Genomic DNA, 22,706 nt, shown 5'->3' on the forward strand with positions numbered 1-22,706 from the left:
TTTCTGGATGAGGTCTTGATCACTTTTATATGAATGGATAGCAGTTTTCATATTAGAGCTAGGCTTGGCAGAAATGCTTCAAAAAAGTGTAACCGAACTTCATGGAAAGTTCTCCGTAAACACTGGTTTGGTACAATAAAGGTCAGAAATAACAATTTCTATCAGTGAAATTTTCATGTTTTAAAGCGTAAGTTTTAAATACACTAAAACATATAATGAAATAGTACACAAATTTTATTAGGTGTATTGAAATACTGTTTTCACACAACATAATGGCTGTAATGAAACCGTAAGAAATATAAGCTATTAGCAACCTAATTGCTAGCTATAGAACAAGCCCAAGCACTGGCCTGACACTCACTACTGTACTTTGCTCGCATGCTCCCTCACACAATTTAAGCCTGTGCCAACCTATCAAAATCCAGGTAATTTATGGTTACAGTTTGTATAACAGCATGCAGAATTTTCCCAACAGACACTATGAATGAGGCCATTGCCTTTTTGGCTGAAATGTATTTAATGGGGAGTGGTAGTGAAGCCATACAGACAAGAGCTGTGCCAGTTGACCTCAGCGACAGACAACAGATCTATTTATTTGTAAATATGACCATAGAGACCTGCCCATAAGGAAGATTCATGGGATCAAACAATGTGACTTGTATCTCTCTTGAGATAAAATGGTGTAATGGCTCAGCAGGGCATAGTATTAATGACAGATTTTCTCCCTTAAAATATTAAAAGGCCTGTGCTGTATCTAATTTTAAGACAGATAAATACGACAATGACTTGTGTTCTTGAAGCACATGCTTCTTTTCATACATTGTAAAAGTAATTTAGCTGATATATATGCTTTTAGGTGTTTAAAGTCAGGTGAGATGAATGTCCCACTAACATTTGTTCTGATTCTTTTAGTTGAGGTGGTGTTTACCCACTTGGAGAGGGGGATATAGATTTATGGTTCAATGGTTCTTCATTCATCTTCAGATTTCCCAGAGGAGAGGATGTGTTGTCTTTCACATTCATTTATTCTACCACCTTTTCTATTCAATACCGAAGTGAGATCTGCTGAAATAACTGTTTTAAAATAGAGGTGATGCCAATTAACTTTGGGTGGTGACTCCAGATATAAAAATAGAAAAAATCATTTTTCCATAAAGGTTGTGTGGCATTTGAAGGGAATGCTCATAGCTTGCAGAGCCAGAAACTTAAAATTTGCATGTAAACACAAACTCATACATAAACACAAAGCATTTTGAACATTCTCTTCAGCCACTGTTGGCTGAGCAAATCTAATTGATATCACTTAATGCAATATATATTGAAGGAATAGTTATTGGCCCTTCTGATATTTAAATAAACTTACTGTTCACAGGTCCTTCACAGGAACCAATTTCATTAATTTACACCATCCTCTCTGAATCTTAATTTTAAGTGGTCTGTTTAGGATGAACTTTAAAAGACCTACCTTAAATCAAAATGATTCTTTAGTAGTTCAGATGAGTTTTATGGGAAACATGTAACTTCAACATGCTTGTCTTTATTTATTGACATTCTTTCCCGTGGTAATTACTGATGCACATCAAAACATGTCAGTGGTTTTTGGACCTGACTACAGTCACCACAGTTTTTCTGTTCTAGAAGTATATTACATTGCATGTCAATAAATGCTCCTACTGCATCAAGATTGGATACTCTTTTGCATCTAGAGATCTTTTTTGTGTGTGTGGAAATGATCATTGTATTGCAGTACTTAACTGGAGTTTGTATAAATTCTTTCTTTAGCCCTGTTTTTTAGAATGTACACACTCTGTGTGTATAGAATAAATAAATAAATAAGCACACATGTAAAACTAAAACAAGCAAGCAAACAATCAACCAAAAAAGAACACAATAAAAACATAAATATGAGTTGTATTCCTAGATGAGAAATGATTTATATATTCTTAACCAACACTTTTCAGGATTACCATAGAAAACAGGAATTTATAACATTTATCAATGCATTATTGGCACGTTTTCTTTTTCATTATTTCCCTTTTCCACCAAAATATAAAATTGGATTTCCTTAAATTTTTTTGTGAGCCAAGTGGAGAAGAAGATATTGAAACTGAACTAGAGGTCAAATTCTGGGCTTGTGCCTGGCTTACTAGATGGTCTAAAATAAATCATAACTTCTCCAATTGCATTTTGATTATTTCTCAGAATGCTGTAATGGTCCATGGCTTTTTCTTATGAGAATTGTGAATTAAAATCTAGGCAGGACTTTGACATGCTTAGATGAGCAGGCTGTCATAATGCAACAGATCATCATCCATGTAGGACAAAAAGGTTCAGTGTGGAGAAAAGAGGGATCTCCTAGAAAAGATAAATTAGGACTGGAGAAACTGAGTAGAATTCATAATAAATAGCCTATATCAGAAGGAAAGACTAAATAGGGGAAAGATAAATAGTATTTATTCTCACCTCATCTGTTGCTGCACCAGATTCTCTGTTTTGTTTTGCATCTGAACTCTGTAGATTAGCCTCATGTTTACTTACATCTGACATGATATTTGCATAAATTCACAAAGGGCTCATTTTTTTTTCTGATGACACTTGTAAATCCCATGAGGTAAATGTGAAATTAAAGTCAAATACTGGTTATCTATCTATCTAGTGACCCTGTGCACAGCGTGATAAACTGTCAGCCATGAATGTTCATATAATTTATTCTTGTAATGATGATTGTAAAAGGGATGGGAAATGGCAAATTTATAATGCATTCTTGTCACATAGATTGTAATGAGAAGGGAAAATATCACAAACAATTTGTTCTGGTGAAAATTGTCAGACTGTAATGAGAACAGAAGATAGCATAAAAAATGTACCAATTCTCCAAGCTTCCTAAAATGCAATCTCACTGTTGTCCTCAAAAGCCATTTTCCAGGTTCTCTTGGTCTGCTCCATTTTCCATTTTTTTTTTTTTTTTACATGCTTGCTTAGCCATCTCTTAGTGTCTCATTAGAAACTTGCACACTTCATAAAAATCTAAAGTGATCATGCACTTTTTTCACAGGAAGACATTTTACAAACATTTCATGCCTTTTATCGTCGTAAACATAATGGAGGATGATGACACCCTCCAGCTAATCACAGAGAATTTAAGCCAAGTAGAACCAATTTGTGTCAACTTAAGAAGGGCAGTGGGTGGTATAGGACAGCAAATATAAACATCCTTCACATTGCTGAGTGGTATTTAAGATAAGTTTCCTGAGTTTGAAGCACTGCATGATATTCAATATGACTTTTAATAATTTCTAAACTTTCCATTAAGTGTTTATTTACTTATAGTCTTTTTATTTGGCCAAGTAGGACTTTTTTTTTTTAATCTTTAAGATTTCTGAAAACTTGGTGAGCTTATGTCCTGAATGTTTGTACAAAAAGCACTATCGTGTGTGGGCACTTTGGATAGTCCTTTTTGACAGAACTGATTCATCTTCCGAAATACTGATTAATACTGATTTGTATTAAGATGAAGCTCTTAAAAAATGATTTTTTCAGACATCAACCAAAAACTCCATGCTTTGGCAGGCAGTAAGCTTTTACAACAGATTCACAATGACATGTTCTTTTAAAATCAGACTAGCAAATGTACAGCTTCCTAGAGGGTTCAGGTTTTAGAGAGGAAGCTCTAAAAACAGATTAACCAGTCCTACAGATGTGTATTTTTCTTTAAGTGTGTTGTTACCATAGCAACTGCTGTTATATAACACAAATTACTTACCGAAGCATGAAGGCTTTGCAGACAGAAGAACACTCTCTTCCCCCTTTAAATCAGCCTTTTTCTGACAAGGATCTTTATTGATGGAATGAAAGTAAAAAGTGCCAATTGTTAGCTTGGAGCTGCCCAAGGTCTTCTGGGTTTTGTTTTGCTTTTTTGTCCACCAGCTGGGTTTCCATTTCTTCTCAGTGATGTTTGTTTGTGAGCATTCTAATTGTCAAGTATGCTGTGGTACTGTCACTTTTCCCTGAGTTTTGCCATTATTGTCCTTTATCATTTTATTAACAGTTTTGTTAAACTCTTAGACTATTCCCTACTTGTGTTTGTGCTTGTACTTGTTAGATCAGTTCACTGGGCTTGTTGTGTTGAGTGGGTGAATCCTTTAACATAAAACTAGAAAAAAATCGACCTAGCTCTTCTCCCCCTGATTGTTTTCAGAGCAATCTATCCTGTCTTTACCTAGATAATATCTGTCATAAAATAATCAATGTTGTTGCAGATATGGGTTTGTTTCCCTACTGACGTGATCAACATCACTGTTGCAATTCATTAACAATTATTGACAGCAATACTTTTCTTGTAAAGTCATTTTTAAGGAATGCTTTGGAAATGTTATATAGCATATTTATTGAAAAATCTCAGCTAATTAGCTTTGTAAGATGCAGTGCACAATGATTTGCTGAGCAAATGCTCCATTAGAAAGAGAAAGCTGAAAAGAGCCGAAGAGCCAGTAGCTTCTGAGCTATCTACAATTTAATTGTTTACAGTTAACTATAACACATTTTAGTTGTTATGTACATTTTAAACTGTGATGGAAAAGTAGTTAATGAAGCATTAGGTTTTTTTGTTTGTTTTGTTTTGGTTGGTTGGTTTTTTTAGTGCCTGTGTAACATTCTAAGGGAGGTAGTATAGAACAGGTCAGTTGGAAGAGACCTACAGAGATCATCTAGTCCAACTGCCTGACCTCTTTGGGACTAACCAAAAGTTCAAGCATATTACTGAGGTCATTACCGAAATGCCTTTTGAACACTGACAGGCAAGGGGCATCAACCACCTCACTAGGAAGCCTGTTCCAGTGTGTGACCACCCTCACATTAAAATAATTTTTCCTAATGTCCAGTCTGAACCTCCCTTGGAACAACTTTGTGCTGTTCCCATGTATCATTGGTTCCCAGGGAGCAGAGACCGGCACCTCTCTCTCCATTTCCCCTCCTCAGGATGCTGTGGAGAGCAATGAGGTTGCCTCTCAGCTTCCTTTTCTCCAAACTAGACTAGGCCTTCAGCCTCTACTCATAGGACACGCCTTCTAGTCCTTTTACCAGCTTTGTTGCCCTCCTCTGGATGCTTTAAGGTACCTTAACATCCTTTTCATAATGTGGAGTCCTGAACTGCCCACAATATTCAAGGTGAGCCTGCACCAACACTAAATATAGTGGGAGAATCTCCTCTTTTGCCTGGCTGCCTATGCTGTGTTTAATGCACCCCAAAATGCCATTTGTCCTATTGGCTGCCAGGGCATGCTGCTGGCTCTTGTGGAGCCTGCTGTCACCAGCACCCCCGGGTCCCTTTTTGCTGAGCTGCTCTCCAGCCACTCGTCTATGCCTTTGTCCAACATTACTCCATCCCAGGTGCAGCACCCGGCATTTACATTTGTTGAACTTCATACTGTTGATGATTACCCAATGCTGCAGTCTACCTAGAGCCCTCTGCAAGGCCTCATGTCCCTCCAGGGAAGTCAACAGTACGTCCCAGTTTGGTATTATCCGTGAACTTGCAAAGGATGCTTTCCACTCCTACATCCAGATCATTGATAAAAATGTTGAGCAGACCTGTCCCCAGAACTGCGTTTGTGGAACAGCACCAGTGACCATCTGCCAGCCAGCTGTAGTCCCATTCAGTACAACACTTTGAGCTTTGCTGTTCAAACAGTTCATCACCCAGCATAGCGTGAACCTGGTCACTTCACAGTTGGACAGTTTGTCCTGAATGATACCATGAGGGACAGTATCAAAGGCCTTAATAAAATCCAGAAGTATTACATCCATTGCCTTCCCTTCATCCAACAAGGGGGTGAGCTTATCATAGAAAAAGATCAAATTACTAAGGTAGGACTTACCTTTCATGAACCCGTGTTGACAATGCCCTACAGTCAATGACAAATACAGTGATAAAGTCAGCCGCTTACACAGGTAGATGAAGTAAAATGTAGCTTAAAGTAGAAAATCATGAGATTGACACACTTCTTTCATTCCACGCAAACTCTTCATTCAGTCAACTGATATATTAGTATCCTGCTGTTTCTCTAAAATCTAATATTTATTTAACATCTTGCCCAGCAAGACTCAAGAGCAAAACAGATAATTGTTTCCACCTTCTTTTTCTTTGCTATATTTTGGTTACTTGAATGTCTGGGTTATGAATTAGATTTTTTTTTCTCTATTTGAATTATTATTTCACAATAAACCCTGCAAGAATAAGATTACATGAAGATACTCAATAGATACTTTATATTTTTTCTCAAATTTTTCTATACTTTTCAATTTTTTTCCCAGTCTTAATATTTTACTTTTAAAGCTCTAGCAGTCTGCTCTGATCACTGAAGCTTGACAAGATTAGAAATGAGGGAAGTAGCAAAATCTTCACATTTACTCTTCACATTTTAGTAACTTCTCAGTCAACCAACAGTAAAATCTCCTAAACCAGCTCCTGGTTGTGAATTGTGAATTGGTGATTTTGTGAATCTATCCAGGCATTTTGGGTTAACCTCTCAAAAGCAGGTATGGAATGAAAAGTTAGTTGAAGTATTTGCCCTTTTTTTTCCTACACTTTTATTTAAAAGCTTTTGTGTCGGAGTTACTACTCTAACTGTATTTTAATTGTATTCAAAACAGAAAATATAAATTTATACAGAAAAATATCTCAAAATACAGCAGTTAAAATTAAAGCTTTTTTTTTTTTTAAAGAATCTGCTTAATTTTCTTTGCAGAATAATTAGAATGATTGTATCAAAGTGTCATCTTTAAATGAAAAGGAATATTTCTGAAATACTGAATATATATTAAATGCAGATTATTGGAGGACATTATTGTAACTGCTCTGATGTATAAAAATCCACTTGTGCACTCTGGAAAATGCTTTCAGTTCTGCCCTTGAAGACAGATGTGAACATTCCACTTCATTGCCTTGAGATGTTGTTTTGAAAAGAGCCCCATAAATGGTTCATTTTGCACATGCACTGTATATTATTCTAGTGTCAAAATCTTGGGAACTGATTATAGAGAATATAATATGGATATGATTACTTTTGTTATGTTTTAGAATTAAATTTGAATTCCCTGTTCCTTACCTTTGGAGTTATGATCTCTGTAATATACTTTTCATGCATGTATATCTTCAACTCCTGAGGAAGGGGGGAGGTTATAAATAACAGAGAAAAATGTGGATATGCTGTGAAGAGGAATAAAAATGCCACAAAAATTCATTTTGATTAAGATTTTTACGTGGAAATGTTGAGGTGGTAGCCAGTTAAAATCCTCACTTTAATTTAATCACCTGATTTTTTTTGTCTGAATTTGAACTGGCAAAGACTCAGAACACAGTTTGTCACCTTTTTTTTATTTTTAAATTAAAAAGCTGTTTCAAAAAAAAAATAATTAAGCATTTGTTGCTGTCTTGTCACCCAAATGGCTGTTCTCTTAATCAGCTTCTCTTCTGTCTCCTCTTTTACTCCTTATACTTTTTTTTTTTTTTCCCCCACATGGCTAGAAAAAGAGAAGATGGGGAGAAGAAATCAAACAAACCTTAGGAAGAAAGAACCTTTTTTTTTTTTTTTTTTTTTTACTTCTGACTTTTCATCAAACAAATGAGAGCTATTGACTTTATGTCATTTTTATCCCCAGATGTTTGTTCTTGAGTTACTACAGTACCTACAGTTAAATTAATTAGAACCTGACAATAGTATCGCTCATCCTGGAAGACTGCATCATATTATACTATCTATGATGAAAACAGGGTCTTCAGAAGAGTGTTTCAAGGGTTGAGCAAATGCTTCAAGATTAATTAAAATTTAAATTTTGATTTTCAATGAGAAAATAAGATCAGTCTATTCAAAATAGCAGCACCACATTTAGTAGATAGCTAATTGTAGTCTACGTAGAAAATAACGAAGAAACAGAAGCTGACAACATACAAAAATTCAAATGAATGTTTCTATTTTCTCTTAATTGTTATTAATATTAAGTTGTTTTTTTGTTTGTTTGTTTTTGTAGTAAGGAACACAAAGATCGGATTCTATCCAAGGTTTGGAGAGTTAAAGGTTTTGTTTGCTTTTTTAACATATTTTGGGGTTAGGTATAAAGATAATGGTTTACTTTTAAAAGTACAGATGTATTCTTGTTCATAGAATGAAAAGAGCAATTAACCTTCCAACACAGTAGCATTTTATATCTAAAAATTGTAATACAGACATTATAGCATCAAATACCCTTTTAAAACACGGTAGAAGAGAGACTATGCTTTTGAGAGAAGAGTTAATCTTCCATATGGTTTCTTCTGACACTATGTGAATAATACAATATTGATCAGCATGTAAAATTTTTGATTCATTTGAGTGTAAGATTTTTTATTTACCCTTGTTGTGACAAATGCATCTTAGTGAAATTTCTGAATATGTGTGAAGGGATTGTCTGTCTTCTCATCAAGGAGAAATTCTGAATCATCTTATCTTGCTAATTTATTGTGAAATTATTATTAATGCAGAGGTAACATAGTTCTTTCAGAAGGATTCTTTATTCTTTTGGAGACCATGATGATAACTGAAAGACCAACTTAGGACTGTAAGAGAGATCATTTGGGGGGGTACTTTAATTTTTGTTACTGTGCAGATACTTTTGTCACTTTGTAACCACTAAAGTAACACTGTATGTGTTTTGAAAAATGTACAAAGATGTACTTAAGAAGATTAAAATAATTAATAATTAAGTAATTAAAGTAGCATTCCAAGAGTTTGGAAGCATTTGACATTTTTGTTTAGATATAGTTGAGGATTTTTTATTGAAACGTATTAAATCTTAAAGAAATTGGTATTTCAGCATTAATAAATAAATAAATAAATAAATCATTACTTTAAAATGCTCTATTTTATGAACGACCCCACCTTGAGCCCTGCGATCAGCTCAGAGGCCCCAGCACAAGAAGGACATGGACGTATTAGAACAAGTCCACAGGAATATGAATGAATATGATCAAGGAGCTGGAGCACCTCTCCTATGAAGACAGGCTGAGGAAGTTGGCGTTGTTCAGCCTGGAGAAGAGAAGGCTCTGGGGAGAACTTTTAGTGGCCTTCCAGTACCTAAAGGGGGCCTACAGAAAAGCTGGGGAGGGACTCTGTGTCAGGAAATGTAGTGACAGGACAAGGGGAAATGGCTTTTCACTGAAAGAGGGTAGATTTAGATTAGATATAAGGAAGAAGTTCTTTACCCTGAGGGTGGTGAGGCTCTGGAACAGGTTGCCCAATCCCTGGAAGTGTTCAAGGCCAGGCTAGAGGGGACTTTGTGCAACCTGGTCTAGTAAGAGGTGTCGCTGACTGTAGCAGGGGCTTGGAACTGGGTGATCTTTAAGGTCCCTTCCAACCCCAAACATTCTGATTCTGTGATTACTGTTTAGCAGTTAAAACCTGTCTTTTCCTCTTACATTTGATGCTTATGTTGACAGCATAAATTTTGAGAAGACTTACATTGGTTTAGATTATTTGGACTATATAGTATGGGTTATAATTGTATTCATGGTGTCTCTTGAAAGTAAACTGAAGCTTATGTATGATTGTTGAAGTGCATAGTATTTATTTGCACATCAAAAACATCTGCTTTCAGCCATATTGTAGCATTACAGTATGTTAGGCTTTTAAGGAGATTGCAAGCACATTTCTGTAAAAAAATATCGAGAAGTAATTTCAGTGGATATTGGTCTGAAGTTTTCTGAGAAAAAGTGTTTCATTTTAATCCTTCATGTACATATTTGGTAGTATAAATTGCCAAATTACAGAAATGCACAGCATGCTCCCCTTTTCTGAGTTAGTTACAATGCTTGACAGAATTATCTTGCTGACTAAATGACATATTCCCTTTTAAGACAATCTTTTAACATTTTCCATTGTGTGGCTATACAAGGGCAAAATTTTAGGCAGGAGAGTGCAAAGTAAAATCAATAAGCAAGAACAATTATTATTATCAAAATGTTTACCACAGTCTTCTTGAGACATAATTAGCATAAATCTCAAAAGGAGCAGAAGAGCCAAGATACTAAAAAAACTTGGTTTTTCCCCTTTTCCATCTGTACCTCACCTCTGCCTTTGCCCTTTGCCCTTTGCCTTTCCTTAGACTTTAGACTTTGTTGTCTCACAGCTTGAGAATTTGCCTCTTATCAGTGAAAGTGGCCACACCTAATGCTTAATTGTTATTCTGACTCACATGTCGCAAAGCCAGGCAGTGCTGTTGCAGGGCTGGTTAAAAGCAGAGAAAGCAAATGGCAGCTGTAATTCCGTTTCTGTGCTCTGCTGTCTCTTCACATAGCACTTTTCATGTCTTAAAGCAGGGAGGTCAGCTTTCACTTCCTCAGTTTGGGTGTTTAGGTGGGAAGTCCATCGAGAAGAGCTCAAGAAGTCACCAGAAACTGTATGTGTATCACAAAGTTAAGACCATTCTGCAGAGGTGTAAAAGTACAATATCCATTTCCTTTATTTGCTGTATTACCTTTTTATTGTCATGACAGCTGTAAATATATCCAGCAAATGGTATATGCAATCTCCTACTGTATTTGTAGTTAATGATTAATATAATTTTCCAAAGCAGGGTAAATGATTTTCCTTCATTTCTGATGGACTTTTGCTCCTCTTACTTGAGAATATTGTATGTTTCCTTGACCATGAATTATTCTCCAGTCTTTTCATTTGTTTGTTTCTTTGCCTTTCCCCTTCATTTTCAAAACATTCAGGCACCTAAAGGATTCATGTATCAGTCACATGAGAAGAACAAATACAAGATGTAGATCAGCACTAAATATAGTAAACTCAATAAATGATGAAACCATCAAAAAAAAAAAAAGTGATGAAAGATATCACACATGCTGTTGTTCTGGTTAAAAAACTAAAAAATGGAAGTCAGTGAAAGTATCGTCAGGTATTTAGAGCTTTTGAAAACTGGACCATATGTTTAGGTATCAGATTACAGAATCTATAGGTATCAGATTAGCGGACCTTTCATAGGGCTATCAATGTAAGAACAGTTATTCTTTGCACGTTAGTGTAGGCCATCAGCACACCTCAAAATCATCCTTGAAGAGAAGTTTATTTGGAGCATAGTTTTCTCCAGCCTCTCTCCCTGCTCAGGAATAGGTACAGTAGTCAGCCCTCCAGTGGTGTTCATATATGGAGATAATGTCTCAGAGACTAGAGAGGGAATTTTGGTAGCCAGGGTCAAAACTTCAGTTCCTAGTTAAATGTTAAAAGTTAGTTGAGATTAGTCTGGATGGAGCTAGGAATCTAAAAAAAAAAACTTCCATTCTTTAATTTATTTCCATCCTCCTCCATAGCATTTCACTTGGAGCATTGATCTGCCGCTTAGACTTAACATCTTTTTAAAAAAGACTGCTCATGCAATAATACAGTAATCATGAGAAAAACGCAGACATCTATCAAGCTGTCTTAGCAGTGATTATTGTTTATGCAAAGCATATTGCTGAAATGAACTACACGCCAGTTTTAGGATTATCTGGTTTGAAAGAGCAAACAAAATGCAAAACAGTGACTTTTCAGAATAATGATGTCTATCATTTTTCGCTGTATGTCTATGGGGATGACCAAAATAAAAATGATTTTACAACGAATGACTGAGGTGTTTGTTAATCTGAACCATTAAGGTTCAGATTAAAAGGTTGTATTTGTAGCTTATCATAAAATGCGGCTTCCTAGATGTGCTAAAGAAACAGTGAGCAGCAGGCACCCTGAGACATAAGAATAGTCGTCCTTTTTACTACAGAATTCCTCTAATCTCGTTCCATAGCTGAGTCCCAGTTTGAGATGAATAACCATTTTCCTCTAGACCCTTTAAAAAGGTCAAACTTGGACATAGGACAGAATAGACTGCAGTCTCTTCAGGGCATGGAATTGTTTGTTGTTTTAGTGCCATCTGTAGCACTAGACATTTTGTCAGTTCAGAACAAATAACAGTAATGGAATAGGAATACTCATGCTCTTTGCTGACCCATTGTGTGAGGAATAGTGATTCAGTTTCTAGAAGGTGTAAAAAAATATATATATATATACTTTGAGACTGTTATAATGAAGAGTACAAAAGGGCATACATACTAGGGCTACTCAGCATCTACATATAGCTGAAAAGGATAATGATAACCTAACAATTTTAAATCTCAGAGTGACGTAGTTTCTAAATGAAACGATAAGATACTGAAGACTCACTTTTACTATAAAATTATTACTTCAGATACTAACACAACCTCAGATTTTTGATCTGTATAATCTAAATGGAATAATTACAGTTATACTACTAAATCATGTTAAGAGTAATATAAACAGAGTGTATATACTGCTGTTTAATTAATCCACAGCAGCATGTTCATTGTCATGTGCAAGTAAATCTAAATTATTTTAGTCAAGTTAGTTGGCAATCTCCTTAAAAGTACTGGTGAAAAAGAATGTCACTGCAACAACTGCGTTCTGACTGATGATCAGATATGTGCAGAAATACATATGTAAATTTTATTACCTTCTTATCCTAGTAGTAAATACTGAATCACGAGTGTTTTTCTTGAGTGGAAAATGAGATATCAAAATATTGTTGAAAACACATGCTGGGATGGGTTTTGTGGATTGAAAGACTGCTTAATATAAAGGTGGTATTTCCATTAATGTGCTGAGACAGGAGGCTCTCTACATCTGATTTTCATGCGTATTCTGTTGTAAAACTTTTTTTTCAAAATTATCTTAAAGGCTCAAAAGCCAAAAAGAAAATGAAAAAGAAATCAAGTTCATGTTGATTTGCTCCTTGGTTTCTGAAAGTTTATTACCTGAGTTAAAGAAATCAACAATAGGATACATATTTTCATTAATCTTTCATATACATGGAAAATCAAGAGGATATTTATTGGTCTCATTATTATAAGAGAGATGTTTTTAACCTTCCCTTGATAAAAAACATTGACTATTAATAGGCTTTCCTAATCTGAACTTCATAGAACTTTATAGAGCTTTACTAATTTGAACATTCAACCCATAGACATACAGGGTATCATTTCATGCAAATTAGAGGTTAGTTCTACAATGAATTTGTCTTGTGGTAGCATCTGAAGATCTTTGATTATTATCACGACAGACACTGCAAGTATGATATGTAATTATCTAAAGGATTTACAATCGCAACATTTTTTCCTTGCATGGTCATAAAGAAAGTTTATATTGCATTTCAAATAATGTTTTTTGGACTTGTATTGTTATTCAGAATTTCTCAAGGTATACATACAGCTTAATCATCCCAGCCCCACTGAACTACTACTTGAGACTCTTCGATTGATTTCTTTGGCTTTTGGATGAAGCTCATATTCACTTTGTTGTTTTGCTTTGTTTTGTTTTCCTTCATTGGAGTTGGGTTTGCCACGATAACAAAAGAAGTGATCACCAGAGGCATTAAAACGCTTGATAGGAATTTCTCTGTGTAAGACTGAGGACGAAGGCCATTTGTTCCTTTGATTTGGGCAACATCACCCCTACAGCTAAACCTGCCAATACAAAGAAGGACTGTCATCTTATCAATGTCAAAGAAATTGTTGTCTGGTTATAAAAGTGCATGGGAAAAATAAATAAATAAATAAAAAACACCATAGGAAAATGCAGGTAGATTCAGAGTGAAAACAAGTATGGTAATGGTCCCCCCTCCACCAAAAAGAGCAGTTATTTTTTCAACATCTTTGCTTCTTTTGTGTCTATGATGATGTATACAATAGGGATACTTTTTGTGCATTGCTTGCATAATTGTAAGCCTTTAAGAGCCTTCAGCAAAATAGCTAAAAGCAAATTAAAGTATACACAGGCACTATACACATAAAAATTCGCATTATCTATCACATTTGATTACTAAAATTAAAATTTGTAAACAGAGCAGTTCCTAGAAAGATAAAGAATGAGCTTTTCCTGGAGGTGCTAGGATGTATCTTGAAGTATAAGGGCATATGCATTTCAGAGTTGTCATCACTTGAAGAAGTAGGTCATCTTTGTGTTGTTGTACTCTGTATTTCATCTGCTCAAAATAAAATGGAATATTTAACAGTCCCCACCCTATTAAATCTGAGGAGCAGGTAAATCCTGACATATAAGAAAAACACTGGCTCTTTGTACTTCTCTGGTAATTTGCAGCAGTGTTTGCAACTCTCTTGCAAGTGTTCACATTTGGTGGGGGATAAAAAAGAAGGGATCATTAGTAGTAACAAATCAGCTGAAAACGTACCTACTTTTCATTTTTTACTGGAGATGAAGCAAAATCTTAGGGCGTTAGAAATAACTGTCTGATTGCTCTACCTTTCTTCCACAGAATAATTATTTCAACATCCAAGATATGTCTGTTCAGAAAGTCAGAGTCCCTGGAGGCTTCTGTTAGTAAGCAAGTACAAGTTTGAATAGAAAATGTTAAGGATGGCGAAAAACAAAAAGGAGGGGATGGGCCAAGCAGTGGTTGTACATCGTTACTGAATTTAAAGAATCCAGAGCAGTTTGGGGAACAAATAGGCAATATCCAGTTTACTGGTCAAGGCCAATGTGTCTTCGTCTATATCCTTATGTTCTCATTTATAGCTCTACTTTAAATAACGGAAGTAGCTAAAACGTAAAGAATTTAGGGTCATTTTCCTCCATAGGAGATCTGTTTTTACTACCTGGCAATTTACTCATCTCTCTTAATTTGACTAATCGTTTCATGGTGTCACAGATTCAGTTATTTTTCTGGTATTCCAGGTGTGTTGAGTGTGTAATGGTTTAATTTTTACTTGTAAAACAAATGATATTTTCAAAGGAAAAAAGTTATATGATACAGTCTTCTTCCAGTAAATACGTATTGACTTTTAGCATATGGCCCTTTTCTTTGTCACAAGGATCAATTCAATTATCTTTCAAATTATTATCTAAAACTTTGTAAACATTTGAGTTGTACTAACAGAGCTGTAATTACCAGGAGCAGTTCTTCTACATGTTAAATAAGAGCAGACATGAGTTAAATGTGGGTTAGCTCTGTGTCAGATATGAGTTATATATGGGTTAGCTGTGTGTCAGTTGGTTTGGATGGATTATGTATATCTCACAGTTATAATTAATACGTGGTTTTCCATAAAGATTCTGTTTGATAATGTGATTATATTAGGTAGTGAAAGCTAACAGGATTTATTTTTTCACAGATGTACTTCATCCTTTCTTATGTTCCTATATTAGTTTTATGATTTTCCTTTACTAAGAGCAATGAGGAGGAAGAATTAGGAAGGGATAAAGGTATGCTCCAGCCATGACAAAGAAATTAATTAGTTGGCCTCCAAATGAAACTAAAACATTTGACTTCTGAGGTAAATTCACAGATGTTCTGTGGGAAGAAGTGTTTATTTTCCCCTTAACAAATACATTAGGTAATTTGAGTTACTTTTAATTAGTTTACCAAATGGTGTTTGCCAAGAGAGGGTAATCTATCTAGCAACATTGCAGTATCTATCAACATACTGCAATGAAAAATCCTTGAACGGCAGAGATGGAGTAGTAGACCTATTGTTTTCAACTTGAACTCCTCTGGCATTGGGGCATTTGCAAAAGCAAAGGAACTGACATGCTTGAGCCCTTGCATGACACTTTAAAAAATAAACAGTTGCAATGAATGTTAGATGTATGAACTTTTCACGATGGCATTTGTTTATTATAAAACTGAATGAGGAGGACATTGTAACACAGCTCCTTTGTACTGTCCAGCAGTATGAGTTTGTTAGGAAAACACAGTGGGAGAGCCACAGGCTTAGAATATTAAAGCACATTGGTATTGCTTGTGATACCAAGGATAATGTCTACTGCCAATTCAGGAACCAAAGAGTGTGAATATTTCTGTAAAGAACTAAGATTTATCTAGTGAAGACTGCTGAAGGAAGATTATGTCCATTTCCCAAATCCTAATAAATCGGGGTTGACAGGCTAACTGAAAAGATAGCCTAAGGAAAAACTAGCATTTAGGGCATGAGGTTAACTGAGGAAAAGTTGAGTCTAAAACTGAGGCATATGACTTCATGGTACAAAATTCAATTTACAGAGAACCATTCTGACAGTGAATTAGGAGCTAGAGGGCTGGTGATATAAGATTTGTATAGGTTATTTTGTGATCAAATATCTTCATGATTATAAAAAACTTAGATTGCATTTTAAAACACATAGCTTGAGAGATGTATTTTCCATGCCTACATAGCAACCCGAAAAAAAAAAGTGATAATTAGATGCAAATATAACAAAAGTCCAAGAGGACAATGGCAAGATTCGTTAAATCAATGTGTATCTAGACAATTCCAGGTCATTTCACTAGCACCACTTACATCAGTACGGCAGAGAGGCAAGATGAGAACTTCCATCTCATGACAAGATTTAGCACAATTTGCCAATTCACTCATCATCAACTGCCTTTGTTCATCTTTATTATCATTACTTTCATTTTTAAGAGACTTGTTCTATGATGTCCTCAGCTCTACTGTGTGTGAATCTAAGAAGGGGCATGTGTATGAGCAATGGAGACTACAATTGCAGAGGTACTCAGTGGTATCTACCTTACCAACAGAGCTAGGAGAAGTGATAAGAGCCAAATGCAGATGTGTACAAAAGGTACAAGCATAGAGACCCTACAAAACAGATGTATTACCAGGAAATAAATGGAAACAATGTCATTCACAAATGGTACTGTGAGAAGAACCCGTGCATTTAATGTATAAAGTAACATGTTCATTAAATATATATGTAGTTAGTATGTGAAATGGAGCAAACTCTTGAACCATGGATTATTTCATGGTAGAAGACAATTATTATTATTATTTATTATTTTTAATGACGTAAAAGGTAGTTGAGGCTAGATTCTGAGAAGCTTAATAACATTTGAGTATTATTCCCATGTTCTGTACTGAAAGAAGCTGTATTAACATAATTAATAATGGTAATATTTCTGCTTACTTTGTGAAATGAGAATTTATTGGTATTTTTTGAATCTACGGTAACTTTAAAATAAAAATGAGCTGTCATAATTATCTGGTCAACTTTCTGTAGCAGCCTTTTCAGTCTTTCTGAGAAAAGAATCAAAAAATACTATGAAATTGGTTCTTTATTCTGTATTTTATTTATAATAAAAATTATCTAGTATATTTAGAACTCCCGATAGTACTACTATCATAATTTCTATGGATTTAAGGCCAAATTAGTTTCCAGTATTGATTTCCAATTTCTAAACAGGCCACACCAAAAAGAAAGGAAGCTATAGTTTAAAAAAATAAAAATTAAAAAAAAAATAATCCAGGGAATCCCTAACAGAACTATTTTCAAGAAAACTATATTTTATTTTGCACATTTTTCACAAATGAAGCCGTTTTTATTCCTATTTCCTAATTAGAGCTTTCCAGGCATATTACAGGTAGTAGCATTTTAAGGGTTAATCTCCTTTGGAGGGTTATATTTTATTTTATTTTTTCTACAGAAAAAACAAAAATGAGATCTAATAGTCTTATACAGATCTGCATTCAGTTAGGAATTGCAAAAGGTATAGTAACTATTAGGGCCTTCACTGCATTTAGAGACAGATGATTCAGTGCATAAACTCTATTTATTGGGACAGCATTGCCAAATGTTTTTTTATAAATATGTCTTTGTGTCAAGTAACAGGACTCACTAATTTGGTCATTTTCTATAAAAGTAGAAAATTAATACATAAGGCAATTGTTAGATGACCTGAATGATAGTGCATGCCATCATGCAATCTTGTTTCTGACATGAATTTCTTCAAATAAAAACATTTTATACATTAAATAGACTTTCTTTAGCTGCGCTTCAACAAAACTAGCCTACTCGAGCTTGTCTTAATAGATTTTATTTCACATCCAATTGTCATTTCATCTGCAATTCTTGTCATTTACATTTAACTTGTTAGCTTAATCTTTTTTTTTTTTTTTTTTTTTTTTTTTTTTTCCAAAGCGGTAGCACAGTACTAGTTGTTAGGTTAGTTAGAAAACAAAAATGAGAATTTTAAAGCCATTTTACAATGTGGCTTAAAACTGAAATATGCAGATAGACTTCATAAATTGTGTTTCTGGTAAATTTTAGTTAATTCCAATATATGTCTGAAACCAAATAATCTCAGAATTTTCTGGACATACCTAAAAAACACAGTATCCTACTCTGCACAGAAAATTTCCTAAGCACCACTGCGCTGAGAAATACTATATTTGGAGTGTCAGAGCTGAGCACATCATTAGAGTTGCATAGAGGGATGCCCCACTTCAGCTTACCTGTCTTGAAAAGGTATTCGTGGCCCTACTATGGCTCAATCTGCACGTATCAGTACAGGCTGGGGCATGACCTGCTGGAGAGGAGCTCTGTGGAGAAGGGCCTGGGGGGTCCTGGTGGACGACAGGTTGGCCATGAGCCAGCAGTGTGCCCTGGTGGCCAAGAAGGCCAACGGGATCCTGGTGTGCATTCAAAGGAGCGTGGCCAGCAGGTCAAGGGAGGTGATCCTCCCCCTGTACTCTGCCCTGGTCAAGCCTCACCTGGAGTACTGTGTCCAGTTCTGGGCTCCCCACGACAAAAAAGACAGGGATCTCCTGGAAAGAGTCCAGCAGAGGGCAACAAAGATGATACGGGGCCTGGAGCATCTTCCCTATGAGGAAAGGCTGAGAGACCTGGGTCTGTTCAGCTTTGAGAAGAGAAGACTGAGACGGGATGTTACCAATGTTTATAAATATCTTAAGTGTTGGAGACAAAGGGATATGGCCAACCTCTTTTCAGTGGTTTGTGGAGACAGGACAAGGGGCAATGGCCACAAAATGGATCACAGGAAGTTCTGCACCAACATGCGAAAGAACTTCTTCACGGTGAGGGTGACGGAGCACTGGAACAGGCTGCCCAGGGAGGTTGTGGAGTCTCCTTCTCTGGAGATATTCAAGGCCTGTCTGTACGCCTACCTGGGCAGCCTGCTCTAGGGATCCTGGTTTGGCAGGGGGGTTGGACCCGATGATCTTTCGAGGTCCCTTCCAACCCCTACAATTCTGTGATTCTGTGATTCTGTGAAATCTATCACTCTGTATGTGCTTGTTGAGAAATGATACAGCAATGACAGGATCCTAGCATAGCCAAGTGTTAAGTACTCTTGGTAGGAAAACCTTCCAGTTCTTTTGTTGAAGTTAAGTCCTTCTTTACACCAAAAAAGGCAGGATTCATGGAATCAAAAGTAGAACAGGGAGTCTGATGGTTACTCCCCTGCAAATCAGGCACTCTTTGCTGGCAGGGGTCACACCTGGAGTTACAGTCTCTGCTTTTGATATTACCTCATTTATTATTCAATTGCTAATAAAAAATGCATGGATGTTACTGAGGGTAGCTCACTACCACCAGGTACCCCTTATTCTGACAAAATGTAACATGTTCTGGGTATGATTCTAAAGTATCCAGTGATATATAACTGAACAGTTACCTGTACTATCCTAGCACTATCTGCAATAATTGGCTATATAATTATTATTAGCACAAATTTTCTCTGTTTTTCATATATGATGTATTCAGTAGGTCACCAGCTTCTCTAAATCAGAGAAATTAGTGACCTCTTTGATGAGAAATTCCATCATCACAGTAAAGGGAATTAAAAACAGGCATACAAAATGTTTAAGGTGCAGAATAGACCTCATAGCCTGCAATGAAGCTCATTTTTCATTAGCAAAATAGATATTTGTTATCTCTTCTGTTGTCCAGAAAATTCTGGGCTTTTTCATTCTTTTTAGTATTTTTCTTTATTTAAAATTTCTTTTTGCTGTTCTATAGAAACTGTACCCAAAACCCCACTGGAAACTGTCTTGTGTAGTAGCTAGGCAACTGGCAACAAGATCTTTTGCAGACTTGTCCTTGTTTTTCTGATTTTCTGTGAAGAAGAGTAAAAGACAGTATTCAGCAGAGATTAAGTAGTAAAGAGAGCAAACATATACTTTCTTTGGGGTTACTGCCATATTAAACTTAACCAGTGATACATACACACAAATTCAAGAGAGGAACATAATTTATGAAGAAAAACACAAAGATCCATGAATCCCAGTTCATCTTCTTTTACTCAGATTTATGAAATTAGAGGCAGATTTTTGGCAGATTATAGAGTCTTTAGGAAAAAAAAAAAAGAAAGAAAAAGGTTTTAGAAATACATAAGCAAACTTTGTACATAAAGGCCATCAGTACTTAGGGACAATGTAATTATTACATTTCACAACGTATTTTTATTTTTGTTCAGCCAGGCTTTCTGGAACATGACATACTTCATTTTTTTTAGAAAGGTGTTGTGGATCATCCTGCAGGAGCAGCAGACAAGGAAAATACCTGTTCAGTGTGCATAGCATAAAGATTTTAAGTATTTTAATGGCAACTGTACCAGCTGAAAACACAACATGATTTTACTATTAAGTTTTCAAATAAGTAACTTCATATGTTTGTTGTATCACAGGTACAGGAATGGCTGTGCTTAAACTGCCAGACCCAAAGGGCAATGTCAGGACAACTTGGGGATATGGGCAAGGTGCCACTTCCAAAACCAGGCCCTTCACAACCAGTATCCAAACCACCTGCGACTCCTCAAAAACAGCCTGTGCCTGCTGTCTCACATTTCCCTCAGAAGACTTCCACACCGCCTACTCCAGCAGCCGCAAAACCTAAAGAAGAACCAGGCGTTCAGAAGGAAGTTCCAAAGCTTCAGCAGGGGAGGTTGGAAAAAACATTGTCAGCTGATAAAATCCAGCAAGGAATTCAAAAAGAAGATGCAAAACTTAAGCAGGGCAAACTTTTCAAGACACCCTCAGCTGATAAAATACGTGTCTCTCAGAAGGAAGACCCGAGACTCCAGCAAACAAAACTGACGAAGACACCCTCATCTGATAAAATTTTACATGGAGTTCAAAAGGAGGATTCAAAATTTCAAGAGGCAAAACTGGCAAAAACATCCTCAGCAGATAAAATTTTGCATGGAGTCCAGAAGGAAGACATAAAACCTCAAGAGGCAAAATTGGCAAAGTTACCCTCAGCTGACAAAATTTTACATGGAATTCAGAAGGAAGACCCGAAACTCCAACAGATGAAAATGGCAAAGGCACTATCAGCTGACAAAATCCAGCCTTCAGCTCAGAAGGAAGATGCACAACTTCAGGAGGTGAAATTGTCCAAAGCAGTTTCAGCTGATAAAATTCAACATGGAGTTCAGAAAGAAGACCCAAATCTTCAACATGTGAAAATTGCAAAAGCTTCGTCAGTGGAGAAAATCCAACAGGAAGCTCAAAAAGAAGAATCAAAACTTCAGCAAGAAAAGCTGTCAAAGACACTTTCAGCAGATAAAATTCCTGCAACAGTAAGTTCAGATCAAAAGAAAACTTTAAGCAAATTTGAAGAAGACAAAAAACCTCTGCTCCCAGAAAAGAAAGCACCACATTCAGAGGACAAAAAAGAGCAAATTATAGCTGAGACAAAAGACCATGTTGCTGAACAGAAAGGAGAAGTTGAAGCACCTTGTGAGGAACTGCATGCAAAGAAACAAGAGGATGCTAAGAAAGAGGGTTTGATAACTGGGATTACCCAAATGGTTTTGAAAGCTGAAAAAGCTCAGGAAGAAGAAACTCCCGTTCAAATGTCACGTGTGCCAAGATCTGACCATGTGGAAACAGTGAGAGAAAAAACGGTAAGTGGCTTTTTCCCCCTCCCTCTCTTTCTCCCTCCTTTCCTCCCTCCCTCTTTGCTACAATTTAGAATCTGATTCTGATGGACCCTGTATCTTCCTTCCTTCCCTGTATCTTTATTGTTGTTCTCTGTACAAGATGATTCTCAATGATAAAATCAGTGACTGTTTAATAAGTTACTTACCAGTTAGTTCTATTGTTTATGTGCAACTTTCAAATAGTTCTTGCATGATTTTCAGTTTAAATAATTAAGCATTTGAAAGTAAATCAAAGTTTCTGTTCAAGCAGTTTTCAAATACTTCTGATTTATTTACCTGCTTCTGTGGACTCTCAAGGCTTTGGAGTTTAGTTGTTGAAGTGGGAACATTTTCATTGTTCTTAATCCCAAAAGCAAATACGATGTGATGGTAAAAGGTACAGTGTTTTTCACTACCAAAGTATAATTATAGAATCATAGAATGGTTTGGATCAGAATGGAACTTAAAGGTCATCTAGCTCCAAACTCCCTTCCATGGGCAGGGACACATTCCACTAGATGAGGTTGCTCATCGAGCCTGATGGGCCAGATCCAGTGCAGTGCTCTGCAGTGGAAGGGAGGTTGGGCACTCTACTGCAAGCTGTTCCAGGCCAGCCAGGCTCAGGGCCAGGCAGCCATCCCTGCCTTCTTTTATTTAGCAATACAGGCATGATCAGCAAGCCCACAACAGTCAGTTTGCTATAAAGCAGGAGGTATTTCATAAGGGAAATGCATTCTTCAAAATGAAATGATTTCAAAACAGCCCAGTACTATTGTATGTATCAAAAACAGTCTGGTTTGCCACTAGGTCCTTCAAAGGTCCTCTTGCAGTGATTTCAGCATGTTCTCTTCTGTCCCATCTGGAAAAGACCAGCATCCTGATTTCTGGAGAGCTGCTGTCATTCCCACCCACCCTCTCACCTGAGCTCTTGCTTGCCATTCTTGTGGCAA

General features: G+C 36.2%; 1 protein-coding gene across 13 annotated transcripts in view; it reads left to right on the forward strand.

The window, feature by feature from the left end:
• PCLO (piccolo presynaptic cytomatrix protein) overlaps positions 1 to 22,706 on the forward strand; it is a 370,143-nt gene that overhangs the window by 144,535 nt on the left and 202,902 nt on the right. For all 13 annotated transcript variants that reach the window (XR_007162849.2, XR_007162848.2, XR_010826476.1 and 10 more), the window contains exon 4: positions 20,521 to 21,741. Coding sequence is in view for 9 of the 13 variants with exons in the window: in XM_048062711.2 (XP_047918668.2) it covers positions 20,521 to 21,741 (1,221 nt within the window). In the remaining 4 variants the exon portion in view is untranslated. The remainder of the gene's footprint in view (positions 1 to 20,520; positions 21,742 to 22,706) is intronic.

The sequence above is a fragment of the Anser cygnoides genome, chromosome 1, assembly GCF_040182565.1.
Source record: "Anser cygnoides isolate HZ-2024a breed goose chromosome 1, Taihu_goose_T2T_genome, whole genome shotgun sequence".
Lineage (NCBI taxonomy): Eukaryota > Metazoa > Chordata > Aves > Anseriformes > Anatidae > Anser > Anser cygnoides.